Below are 13,325 nucleotides of genomic sequence, written 5' to 3' on the forward strand. Positions count from 1 at the left end.
GTACTTAGAATATTCTCAGGTGACTATTTAACAGTCTCTGGCACTAACATGGCAAGAATTTCATCGCTTGAAACAATCCAAAATAACTGAGAAGTGCATTGGAACAGTGTGTTTGTGGTTAGTCAGCACAATGTGGCCAACCTTAACTTTTAAAGAAAATCACTTGAATTAGTTTTGCAATTGCTGTATTTTTATTGAAGTATTTTTGTTTATGAAACACTATAAAAGTTACCCCAAACTCCAGTTAATCATTAAATGCACAGTGCAGCACTGATAGTTCACTTTGAACACAGAAAGAAGCCCCAGACTTCACACTTACTGGAGAAGAGATGCTGTAATTACTGAAATTGTGTTTGTTCATAGATTTCAGCTCTGTGCATGCATTAAGGGATGTTTGGGTTTCCTGTCATGTTGTTTTACTCTAGCTGTTGCCTCTCCATGAAAACTAACACCATGGCTTCATTTTAGATCAGATATGCAGTGGTCTCAGCCTACAGAGAAAAAACTTACTGGTGGAACAAACTGGCAAGCAAAAACAAGCACATCAACCACGTGGACCCCAACTCCCTTACCCACTATTCCACACATGGTAATTTCTGTACTGTGAAATCACACTTCATTTTAGCAAATGCTGCTTCTCTGCTTACATTCATTTCAAATTAAATTTAATTTTAAAATTCAAAGGCATTTGATACAAGACTGGGGGTAGCAGGGAATGCTTGCAGGATCATAGGATATTGCTGAATGAGGTAGAGATTTTAGCATGCTTTATTTCCCCTCACTGAAAAACTTGTCCATTAAGGGCTTACATCTCAAGTGAAGGGTGGATCACCTGTCTGAGTTCATAAATTCTTTTGGGATTGAAACAAATCATCTCAGTCCAGAAAATTCCTGATATGCATGTTTGAGATGCTCCCATTCCCCCTGACATGCAAATGTGCACACAAAAATTCACCTTGAAGAATCCAAAGAATGTGTTTTAAGGGCAAAACTGCAGTTCCTTCCAGTCTTTGCTCCTTTCTCAGTTTTATCATGAAACACTGCTGCAACCCCTGCAAGGCACCCCAATAATGAGGTCAAGCAGCACTTTAAACTTCTGATATTGCTCAACAGGAACTTCATATTTTAACACAGTAGAAAATGTTAAGTGTATCTTTTATAGTTATTTAAATGAAGAGTTTTCATTTCTAGGAGGAGTATTTGTAGGCAACTGACTTTTCTATGATTTAAGAAGATTTTTCAACTGTGTTATATTCATAGAAATATGAATCACTTCTAAAATAGAGCTCTTAGAAGGAAGTAGATGTTCATCTCAGTTACACAGACAACTAGGATAATTACCACATTTCCTGTGAATTTTGGACTGCTGTCTGACTTAATTTTGCAATAACCATAGTTTTGCCTTTAATGCGTCTTTTCCTTGTCTTATGACTATGCTCATTCAGAATTAGAGAACTTGAATGCAATATTAAATCCAGTATTGGACTCAAAAATGAAACTAAAAAAATTTGGTGAGAGGGCACAGTTGTATTGCACTCTCATGTGAAATTTTTTTTGAGACCATACAATCTCTCTATCCCCTCTAGGTGCTCTGGAATGTGTTTAGAGTGCTGATGCATTTTTATTTCTGGAACATAGAGGATACCTTAGTACCCATTGATCACTGTGGATTTAAAGTTATGTTTTATTTCATATGTTCATCAGGTCTAAGTATTTGACTGTTTTATGCCAGGTGTCTGGTCATGCATTTTCCTGGAGCTCCAAACAATTACTGATGTGAAGATCTAGCTCAGCTCTGAGCTCTTTAAAATGCGTGTCCCAGAAGTGCAGAGTGCAGTGTCCTGGCTGGCCTCTGGCACTCAGCTCACCCTCCAATTCATGAACCACTGCATCCTGTCCCATAGCCAGGGTTTAACCAGCACCTGGGATTCAGTGCAATTAGCACAGCTTAACAAAGCATGGCCTTAGGAAGCACATGAATTGCTGGGCTGTGAATGTCACCTGATATAAGGCTGAAAATGCTCTTCATTTTTCTTTTGTCATATTGTGACATGTGCTGACATCAGATGTTACTATGTGGGCAACACCAGCCTGACTAAACATCTGCTGCTATTCAGTTCCTAAACCAGATGGTCACTGGCTTTCTTGGCTTTTTTCCTATGCCCTTCTCCCATAATGGGAGGAAGAAGGAGCATTGCATGCCATGCCCTCTAAAAGCTTCTCACACACATGCTTGTGCAAGCAACATGCTCAAATCTGGCTAGGTGTAGTAAAATTCCTAATTTTGCTGTAAGTTGTACTAGTGGTAACTTTCTAAGCTTATTAATTTATGTTACTGTCATTGCACTTTTTTCCCCCCACACTTTAATGGTTTTAATAAGTGAGCATAGTTAAAAACTGTTATGGTACTGGACTTGAATCCATCCCTTAGTTAGAATTTCCAGCATGAATACCTATTAAATAATTTTCTATCTTATCCTTTTGCTATGCCAGAATGGAGTACACTATCCTGCATATGTAAGTCAATTTCTTGTAAATACATTGGTTATTTTTAGTACTGAAAAATATGTAGTTTTCAAAGTTCTGTATATCTATCACTAAGTTTGCATGAGTTTCTCTGAAATTTAAAATTTTCTTGTTTAAAGGTACCTGCTCCTATCACATACCCATTGACCACACCTCAAGTGCCTGTATATGGAATGGTAAGAAGCTTGATTTGTTTTGAGTTCCTGAAAACTGAGTTGTCTCTACCAGTGGGTTTCATGTCATGAAGTATGATGTTCAAGCCATCCTGCACATTAAATGTGTTGGCAATAGTGTGTAAAATCTGGTATGTTTCTCATACTGCATTGAAAGATGACCCTGGGGTTGATATAGCAGTGGTTTTTAAAAGCTTTGACTTTATTCTCTGTGTGTCTATATTTTTCTTTTTTACTATACTTTAAATGCAAAAATATATATCTTGTGGAAGTAGTTTGCATTTTATATATTTAGTTTTGTGGGGTTTTTGTTTTTCTCACAGGTACCTCCTCAGGTTGGAGCTGCTCCTTTGATGGCACCCCAGACAATGATGTACACACAGCCTGGTCTAAGGCCAACAAATCCTTTTGCACCTGTTTCTGAAACTCAGGTGAGCAGTGCTCTTTAATCTTGTTCACATTGAAACTTCAGCCTTGGCAAGCACAACCAAAGGCTTCATGAAAGGCTGCAGGTGTATTTCTGCATGTGCAAGTGAGGGGTTCTTCAAGGGCAGCAGTTTTTTCTGGTGAGGAGGCAAATTCAGGTGATGGAATTGCAGGAAGCAAGGAAGAAAATCAAAATCAGATTTTTACTTCTCACTGTTTCAGTATTAAGTAAACAGGAGTGGTGAAGGTATGTAGGTTTTATTTTCCCTATGACATTAGCTGGATACTTGATTTAGTCATGCTGACCAGAGCAGTGCTGGAAGCTTCTTCAAGGATCAGGTGATGTGGGAGGGGAAAAGGCATGGACAAGAGATCATTCAAGCTGGAGAAACTGTACTCTTGTCATCCAAATACATTGGTCTTAATATTCTTTGGGGGTTTTTTAAGTGCCAAAGCCTATAGACTTAACTTAAAAGTAACAAAGCAGCCAAATAGATTCTTTATTCTAAAGCACTGGGAAAGCATTTGTTATATAAGTGGCATTAATACATAATCTTTGTTTCACAGATACAGTTTATGTAGAACCACCAAAGCAACAAGATGTGACAACAACCAAATACTGGTAAAAAAGAAAAGACTGAATTTCAATCTTTCCATGATGTATTCCTGAACAGGGCAACTGCTTATTCCCTGTATAATACAATATTATTTTGAACTGCAATGCTTTAGAGATTCTTGTTTATAACAGTCACTGCAGTGTGAAGTCATGTTTGTTTCCTGATTTATTTTTTAACTGCTCAGCAGAAAACTGTATTTTTATTGAGGTTGACTCAGAAGGTGCAAGCTGGATTACCATGTTCAAAATCAAGGAGAAGGTTACATGATTGCTCTACAACCTTAATCATCAGTGGATTACCTTAGGAATTGACTGAGAATGTCAAGTTATTTATTTTATTCATAAATTCTGTGGCTGCTGTAACCAAGACACAACACAAAATCAAGTTGAGCAATCAAATTTTTATGTGCTCTAATAAATACTCTGATAGAGCAATGCTTGCATTATCATAAGGCCAACATTGTGTGAAGTCAGACAGCTTTTTCACATGAGAATAACTTAGAGTAATTTGCAAATTTTAAATGTGAGTTTGAAATGCTGTGAATCATCAAGACACATATTACACAGACATAGTAAAAATAATAAATTGCTCCATTGGTATGTCAGTATTACAGGGCTAAGTAAAAAGAGCCAGCAGCCGCAAGGCTGCAAGTGTGTGATGGACATGGGGAAATGAGTGTTCCAGAACAGCTCATGCAGCTCCAGCAGCTGCACTTCACAGGTTCCTTCTGGGCAGGTGGCACCTCCCAGAGGCTCAGGGGAGAGCAGCCTTGGGAGCCAGGGTCTGTCAGTGCCCCAGCCCTGCAGCACTCTGAGAGCCTTGCTGGTAACTGCAGAGAGGCAGGAGAGCCAACTCTTCTTTCTGAAGTCCATTAGGTCAAAATACTCAAAGCCTGCAATCATGCTGACACTCATGAACTGGCAACTATTTTGAAATTATCCAGCTGTAGAGAATAGCTTGTGCTTCTTTTTTGGAATAAGAACCTAGTTGTAAACCATATAAAAATAATTATTTTTAAATGTGTAAATACATGTAAACTTTTAGATAGTTGTTTCTTTGATGCTGCAGTAATCTTTTTCTTCTGTAGTAATTTCAATGTAAAAATGCTATGTTTCTTTGGACTCTTTTTGAGAGGAAAATCTTTAAAATCAACTAATTTATGAAATATTGCTGTTCACAATGGGTCAGATGTGTACAGACTTCTGGAACATATTTTGTACTTAAGAATCTTCCTCCAGAACTGAAATTGGCGATGAAAATGCCTTACCTTGTATTTTTCACTGTCTGATAAAAAGTGATAGCATTAAAAAAACCCATTAATTATAATTAAGTAGATAAAAGTGGGAACCTTTCCTCCAGAAGTTTTGTAGCAAAATGCAATGAAAAGCTCTCCTGTAAAATTGCTTCTAATAATGATTAATATTAAAGCTGAGTTTTCTATTGTTACAATAGACCTCCAGCATAGTATGTCTTCTATCTTTTGGGAGAGTCTGTAATTGCAGAAATATCTCTCACTCTCACCATAAATGCAGATAGGTCTGAGAATCTTGTCAAACTCTCCTGTAGAGAACTTCTAAATAAAGCACATTCCTCAGAGTGAGAACAACCCTTCTATTTTTCAAAATGCTTAATTCTGTCCAAAGAATGCAAAAGTAATATTTCTTAACTCTATGGTAAATATTTTGCCAATGAATCAGTACAAAAGAAACAAAATAAAACTCCTCTCCTCAACCCTTGAAATCTGTAACTGCTGATTTCCTGGAAATTGAAACCTTGCAGAAATTTAAAACTCAGTATTCCTTGATGTATATTGATTTTGAAAGGATTTGGACTCAGTATATGGTAGTTTAATGTTCAAGTTTGAATTACAAAGGGCTTCAAGCTTTAATCCACCTTTATTGGGTTGAACAATTGTACAATTTTAAGCCAATGAGTTCTTCAGTGCCTATAGTTGCCCTCCACATGCTGAGGGAATAGATGCCATTTAGAATGGGTCGTTGTGTTGAGGGGACTGTTTATTTAAGAAATAGTGAATTCCATAGATTCATTCAGCAGTCAAAAGTCTTGTGTTCAAATTAGATCAGTCCATGTAGTTATAAATGTCTGGGCATTAATGGCAGAAGTGAGAGTGCTACAGGCAGGCAGTTCCTAGCACTGTAAGCTGTTGGGTCTCTTTCTTATACTGAGTTGTATAAGTAATAACATATTATTTTAATAAAATATGCAAATAAATGCCTAGCAAGCAGTATATATTAGTTATAACTTTATTTCAGAGCATTCTGAATATCTGGAATATACCTGGCTCAAAAATGGATTTAGTACTGGATAACAGCTTGCACTACTTCTGATTTGCTCTGATCTTTTGATGGTTCTTTTGGTCTGCTTTCTTATAGCAAAGCTGTCTGATACCAACTTATTAGTATTAAAAAAGGAGAAACAGCCACAAAGTATGTTTTAAGAACTTTATAACCTACCTTCTTTTGTTGATTTGAAACACAGCTTACAGCTTGATCCTTGTGAAGCAAGATCACTTTGTACCTTCTCTCTGCACACAAGTGCACAGGACTGGGTTTTGCCAACTCTTTCTTGTGCACATGTTGGAACACACAAAATGGCAGAGTATGTGTTTAAATAACATACATGAGAAGTGAAAACCAAGGACTTAGGATGCTGTCAAGGCTTTTATGGCTATTCTCCACAAAAAAACCCCACTTTGAACACCAGGGTTGTTCTTGAGGGCAACTGTACCAGCCTGCAGAAACTGCAAACAGCAGTTGTGAGGAGTGAAGAGAGATGTAAATAAATGTGATTTTTCTTCTGACTCATTGGATCATAGTGGTGTTCTGCATACTTCAGGAAGCTGATGACTAAGATGTCTCTCCATATTTGTCTGAACAAGGAGGAAGAGTTTGATTTGTGCTGTACACTTTGCATTATTGTACTTTAGTGCGTCACTTGAGCCTCACTGTTGGGAGCTGGTGCTGCTACAGGCAGGCTGTCATGGAATGTGCATTGGATGGCTTCTGAGGGACTTGGGAAAGGTGGATTGTGTGAGGCCTCTTGGACTTGAACATGTACCTCTAAATAACTGGGGTTTTCTAATGATCTCTAGCTATAGTTTGACTTTGCCTCCAAGAAGTCATTGATTTTTTTTTTAATGGATTTCGGGCATGTGTACTAGAAAAATCTGTTCTGTGCACATAGTGGTGGAATATTTGTAGGTAAAATAACAAATGGACTTTTGTTTAAGAAAAAAACAAAGCAAACAGCAAAAACCACACACACAAAAGTAACAACAGAACTTCTGACTACAAGATTGAATACAGGGTGTATCTATCCCCAGCTGGATATTTTGATGTGTGGCAGGGATTGGGGGGGGGGGGGGGGTTACAATTAGAAGAGTATGCACTGTGGATCGGTGCTTAATTTGTACATAAAAAGGAAAACTTTGTTTGGGGTAGTTTGTATTGTAAGGATAACATCTAAAGGCACTGTATCATCATTTATTTCCATTGAAAAGATTATATTTTTGAGCAATGGAAACTGTACATGTTATCATTTATACATTACTGATAGCTAGGACTATAGAATACCTGTTGCTATGACTCTGAAGATGTATCTGACCTGTCATTGATCTGTACATTTCTGCATCACTACTTTATGCAGATTCTCATGATCATCTATTTAAAGAGATTGTAGTAACTGGTACAGTTACAACAGGAATTGTAACATCAAATCTTTCAGTATATCTCAGATGTGTATCCTTGTGATTAAGCTTAATCCTTTACCAAATGTTTGGCTGGAATCTCATCTTGGAGCAATGACAAAATAGGTGCTGGAACAGATTTCCCTCACCCCAACCCACACTTTATTTATTTAATAGGTCTTGTTTTGTATGTTATGTTTTCTCCCATAACAGGTTTGTGCCTTTTATTGGATATTTATTTAAAAGGAGCTATGATAATTTAGGTTGCTTTTTTTCAGATGTATTCTTGTACAGATGTTCCTTTCTGTGAGTTCCTTCATTTTATAAGAATACAGAATGTGTGGAAAATATACTAGCCACAAACGAAAAAAAATCTAAGGATTTATGTTCTATGAATTTTTTAAAAAATAAGCCTAAGCACAAGACTGGCTGTGTTGATATTTTAATTGTGGAACTTCACAATTTGTTAATATGCAAATTGTTCATTTTTTAAAAAACTGCTCATATCCACATATTTGATGAAACAGGTTTTGGAAAAAAATAAACTTTGGCATATGCAAGGCATGTGTATATGTGATCATTTTTTGTGTTCTCAGGCTTAAGGCTTTCTATAATGCCTATAAGCCATGGCTGAATTAAGGTGTTTAACTGGCTTGTTCCAGCTCTGTGTTTACATTGGAGCAGAGAAGGCTCCAGGGGCGCTGTGAGCCTTGGCTGGGTTCATTCCCAGCCATCATCATTCCAGCGGTGTGGAGAGTAAGGACGTGGGGGTGCGCAGCTGCTCCTTCTTTCTACAGCAGAAAACTCTATTTTTAATAGCAGTATTTTTGTTTCTTTAACTTGCAGAGATCTGTTTTCAGTTGTGAGCTTGGACTACTTAGTTCATTCGTGTTGGTCTCCATCTCAGAGCTGAGGCCCGGGCAGCGGCGATGAGCTGCGGGCTCGGCCGGGCTGCGACGAGCCGGCTGTGAGGGCACGGGCCGGGAGCAGCCTGTGCGTGTGAATGCAGGGCAGGCATTACCGCTGATCCTTTAGGAATGGTTATTGTAGATTGTTAAAGGATTGCTCCTGTTTGCTCTATTTGGCTTGTCACGCTGCGTTTAGAAACAAGGGCGCTTCCTCCGCAGGCAGAAGCACAGGGTGGGTCGGGCAGCATCTCCTTCCCGGGATAGGGCAGTCAAGGCGCTCACAGCCCCGGCCACCCCAGGCAGGCCCCGCTGCCGGAACCTCCCTTTCACAGCGGATCCTTCCCTTTCACAGCGGAGCCGCCCCTTCCTGCCGGAGCTGGCCCATCCTATCGGATCCTTCCCTTTCACACGGGAGGCTTCCCCTACATAGTGGAGCCTGCCCCTCTCTGCCGGCTCTTTCCCTTTCATAGTGGAGCCTTCCCCTTCCTGCCGGAGCCTTCCCTTCCTGCCCCGCCCCCTCACGCTGCTGGGCCAATGGGCGGTGCCCGCGGCTGGCTCGGCGCTGACGCGATGACGCCCGTGGCGGACGCCGCGCATGCACCGTCCGTTCCCAAATGGCGGCGGCCGGAGGCAGCGAGGCGGCGGCAGCGGCGGGCGGGAAGCGCGGCCCGCTCGGCATCCCCGAGGCGGCGTTCGTGGTGAGCGGGCCCGGCGAGCGCGGCTGGACAGCCCTGGGGCGGGGTTCCTGGGGAAGGGTCCCGGCAGTGGAGCTGGGCATCCCCGAGGCGCGTTCATGCGGTGCGGGGCCGAGGGGTGGGGGCTGCGCTCCGCCAGCCGGGCCCGGCCCCGTGAGGCGGCACCTCGGCAGACGGGCGGTACCGGGGTGAGGGCGACGGAGGCCCTGCACGGCCTCAGTCCGGGCCTTTTCCCGGGTGAGTGCCCTGTGCCATCCCGAGCCGCCCGCGTTCAGCAGTGCCGCGTTATTGCGCTGCCAGTGAGCCCCGTGTGGGGAGAGCCCTCCGCCCGCACCGGGCGGGGCGCGCCTGGCCGCTCCTGCTGCCTGGATAACGTGCCCTGCTCCGAACACCTTCCCGTGCAGCTTCCTCTCTTAATCAGGTTCTGCACTGCTGAGGAGATTCACTTTTCAGAAGCGCCTACGTGTTCTTGAAAACCAGCAAATGTGTATCTTCTGGAAAACAGGCCGAACTTGTTTATTCAGCTTTGAAAACTGATGTTCCAAGGGTTTGATGATTCTGTTGAGGGGTTGAAAAGCAGAAATGAGTGACTGATGCAGTGGCATCATCTCACAGTCATCTCTTGTCCACTTTGAGCTCGGTACACTCTTGGTACACAGTTTTGATTGCTGTTTATTTCCTTTGATCAATAACTATTGATCACAGTGGCTGTACCTAGCTGCCTTGGGGATCTTGGGAAGTGTTGGATCTCTGCCCCATCTGATACAACTGCTTTTATAGACATAAATTTGTTTGACTTGCATTTTGGTGTTTCTAGATGCAGTGCTTGTACTGCTGCTGTGTCTTATCTGGGCATAGGACCTGACCAGACAGGTGCAGTGCATTTACTTCCAGTGATCCAGTTCCTCCTTTTCCTTTAAGGTTTTTTAACAATAATTAGGATCTGATAAATCCTTACTGGGCTGGAAATACATTGCTTCTTCCAGCTAACTTCCTTCCATGCCTTATGAGAGGCCAGCAAAGATGAAAGTGAAAGGGAAGGGCCATGTCTTCAGCTGCCCTGTGAGACCTCACTGATCCTGACAGGGGAGAACCTGTGGTCTCTGCTGACTCTGCAGTCAAGGTGGCCACCCTGGCAGGAAGCAGGACACGAACAGCCTCAGCAAACACTCTAAGGGCATCTGTCACATCCCTCATGCCATGCTGGTGGCTGCCTCTGTAGCTGCTGTGTTGGTTCCATGTAGTTTCCTTTCAGTACCCGTGTCTGAAGTATTTTGTGTGCTGTATCACGTGGCTCCAGGAGTACTGGGGCTGTGCCTGAGTCCTGTGCTTCTCTTCAGTTCTTCAAAACCTTGTGGATCTTCCTAATCTCTGGATCTGAACATCTTGGAAGCTCCCTAATTCTCAGATTTGAGAGGTGCTCTGATCAAATACAGGTGTGTCTGCAGAAGAGATCCTCAATGGTGATCATAGAGTACTTGGATGTAGATGTTAAAATAGATTTTCTTTTATTCAAAACAAGCCTGCACTGAGGAATTGTAATGGTATTCTGCTCTGCAGAGTGAAAATACTGTCTTGGGGGTAGTTTTTACTTGAGCTTTTTTTTTTTTATTTCAGAAAATAAGTTTCTATTTTAAAAACATGTAAAGACTTGTTGTTCTCTTTCTTGCCATTTTTCCCCCACGTGCTGCATGGGCAGTCCCACTGTGGATCTTGTCCTCAGAGATGTTTCCTGTCAGTGTCTTGGTTCAGTAGAGGCTCCTCACACGATTTATGCTCATGTCTTCTCTGAGGCAGTTGTTCTGCACACTCCTGTCCCTCTCCAGGTTCCAGGTGATGTTCAGCACTCAGAGTAAATCGTGTTAAGAGCAGGGTTTTCCTGGATAACAAACTCTCAAGACAGAAGTTTCAGCTGTGGTGGTTTTGAGCTGTTGCCCAGACATTTCCAAATGAAATGCCTTCTTTGTTGTGCCTCCTTCAGCAGGTGTGAGGCTGCAGGGCTGCAGTGGGTGTCTCTTGTCCTGTTCTCTGCACATGCCCCCAGGTGATGAAGCTCTGCAGAGTGAGTGCCTGCAGCTCTGTATTTGGGTCATCACTCAGAAGAGAACCCCAGGGACACGTGGGAATGTGCTGTCCTGCTGCACTTCAGGCTTCTGCAGAGCATTCCTGGGCCTTGGCTTGAGCTTTGCAAAATGCTGCTTTGCCAGTGAATTCTTTTCCTAAAAAGATACAGATGGGTTATGGCAGGTCCCTGCAGAAGCTGTCAGTGTTGTAATTCTGCAGTGGTGCTGTGGAACACACCACAGAGTGGGGATCCTAATGGCTTTGTCAGCCAGCTGTGCCTCAGAGCTGCTCTGGTCCAGCTTAAAGAAGTGACTGTGCCTCAGCCTTGCAGATGGGCAGGTGGGACAAGAGCCTGACCAGGCTTGCAAGCCCCAGCAGGAACACCCTGAGGGGAAATCTGAGCTCACCTGGAGCTGGGACATGATGTAGTGGAAGGAGATCACCAGTATATGGGGGATCTGGGTTTACTTCTGGATTCACTTCTCAGCATCCTTGCTTCAGGAGGATGTGGGTGGTGTCCTGTCCCTGTGCACACACAGATGGGGGCTGAGGCAGAGCTGGGTGCCAGGCAGGTGTGGGGGAGCTGCTGCCCCTGCTTTTGCTCTGCCCTAGGTGGTTTAAACAAGCACAGCTGCCTCCACAAGAGGGAGTTCCATTTCACACTGTCCTCAGGCCTCACTTTGACAACACTTTCCCAAACCTAATCCTTGTTTTCTTTGTTGAAGGCTTCTGTGGGAGCTTTATCCAGAGGCAGGAATGCTTCCCTGGCTGTGAGATAGCTCAAGGCATTTTCAGGCAGTCTGAGGTGTGGTCTCTTGGGTTTGGATCTGGACAGTGCTGCTTCTGTGTAAGAGTTCATGTTCTGCTACAGATTTCCTTAATGATAAGGAAGGCAGGGACTCCTTACCAGATTCAGTGATTTCCTAGTGAGTTTCTTTAGCCAAGAGAGTTAGGGCATCATTATGAGGAGGAGCAGCTCCATCTCTGATATCACCTTAATAACATATTACAGTCATTTTCTGGAATGGAGACACCAAGTTCAAAAGGAGGAGCTGAAGAGGCCTGTGGTAGGGCTTCCATCAGATTTTACTGAGCTGTGTAGACAAGGGCAGAATTACCTCACTGGGGGGGTGGGGTTGTCTGGAATTGTGTCTGCGTGGTGCTGAGGCCAGAAATGCATGGCCTGGCCTGATGTACCTTTCAGCAGCTGGGAACACTGGCCCCAGCAGATGAGCTGCTTCCTGGGCTTCTGAAGGAGGCACATGCCAAGGCTGACATCCTTGCTGGCTCAGGCCTTTCTTCTCTGGCAGCTTTTCCTGCCAGTCCCTGGCTCTCACTGTCAGTTGATGGTAGGACTGGCTGGAGTTGTTCTCTGGAGGTTTCTGTGGCTTCCTGCTAACTATGGAAGGAGCTTTTGAAACCAGGCTGTTCACTTTCCATGCTGCCTGTCTGAGCAGGTACCTCAGTTTTCCCCCCTTTGCATCTTCCTCTGCCACAACATGCTTGAGCAGCTCATTTCCTTCATCAGTTTTATCCAAAATAGTTCAGAATCTGGTTAGCCACAGAGAAGCAGCATCCCTGCTTTACAGGTAGTAAACCCAGGTTCAGCCATGCCCCATGGACACCAACCCCTGTGAGGCGGCACTTGACATCAGCCAGGACAGAAAGCACCACTAACCATGTACCCACACATGGTTATGAGGGAATCCTTGCACCTATCCTGTAGTTCCCTACAAAGAAAAATAAAAACAGGGAGGGGGAAATGAAGAGATGACTAAGAAACAAATTGCTTTTGTACTCCAGTCCAGAAAAAAGGTTTGTTTCCATTTCAAACCCCCTCCAGATGTAGCTGCAGTAAGATGATAGCATATCTGTGTCTAGGATTTCCATAAAACTCTTCTAACACTGAGGGTTTCTTTCTCCCCTTAAAGGAAGATGTAGATTCTTTTATGAAACAGCCTGGAAATGAGACAGCAGATGTAGTTCTTAAGAAGTTGGATGAGCAGTATCAGAAGTATAAATTTCTGGAACTTAATCTTGCTCAAAAGAAAAGGAGGTAAGTTGTAATTTTTGCAGATTTGGGAAATGTTTAGCACAGTTCTGTTTTTTAAATGATAAGTCTAGTGGCCCAGAAGGCCTTGGGGATGCCAGTGCCTCTGCCAGGGCTGTCAGGGAGAGCAGTGCCCTCAGCTCTGGGGAGCTTTTGCTTG

General features: G+C 43.0%; 1 protein-coding gene across 9 annotated transcripts in view; it reads left to right on the plus strand.

The window, feature by feature from the left end:
* The window catches only part of VBP1 (VHL binding protein 1), a 39,348-nt gene that overhangs the window by 21,009 nt on the left and 5,014 nt on the right, over nucleotides 1-13,325 (plus strand). For 6 of the 9 annotated variants that reach the window (XM_059482743.1, XM_059482744.1, XM_059482745.1 and 3 more), the window contains 4 exons: nucleotides 469-589; nucleotides 2,646-2,702; nucleotides 3,023-3,130; nucleotides 3,693-6,563. In XM_059482743.1, coding sequence (XP_059338726.1) covers nucleotides 469-589; nucleotides 2,646-2,702; nucleotides 3,023-3,130; nucleotides 3,693-3,707 — 301 coding nt within the window. In that variant the 3' untranslated portion in view covers nucleotides 3,708-6,563. Of the gene's footprint in view, nucleotides 1-468; nucleotides 590-2,645; nucleotides 2,703-3,022; nucleotides 3,131-3,692; nucleotides 6,564-8,913; nucleotides 9,055-12,302; nucleotides 12,931-13,046; nucleotides 13,172-13,325 lie in introns of those variants that run through there. The other 3 variants (XM_059482751.1, XM_059482749.1, XM_059482750.1) reach the window with 3 other exon arrangements.

Source organism: Ammospiza nelsoni, chromosome 15 (assembly GCF_027579445.1).
Source record: "Ammospiza nelsoni isolate bAmmNel1 chromosome 15, bAmmNel1.pri, whole genome shotgun sequence".
NCBI lineage: Eukaryota > Metazoa > Chordata > Aves > Passeriformes > Passerellidae > Ammospiza > Ammospiza nelsoni.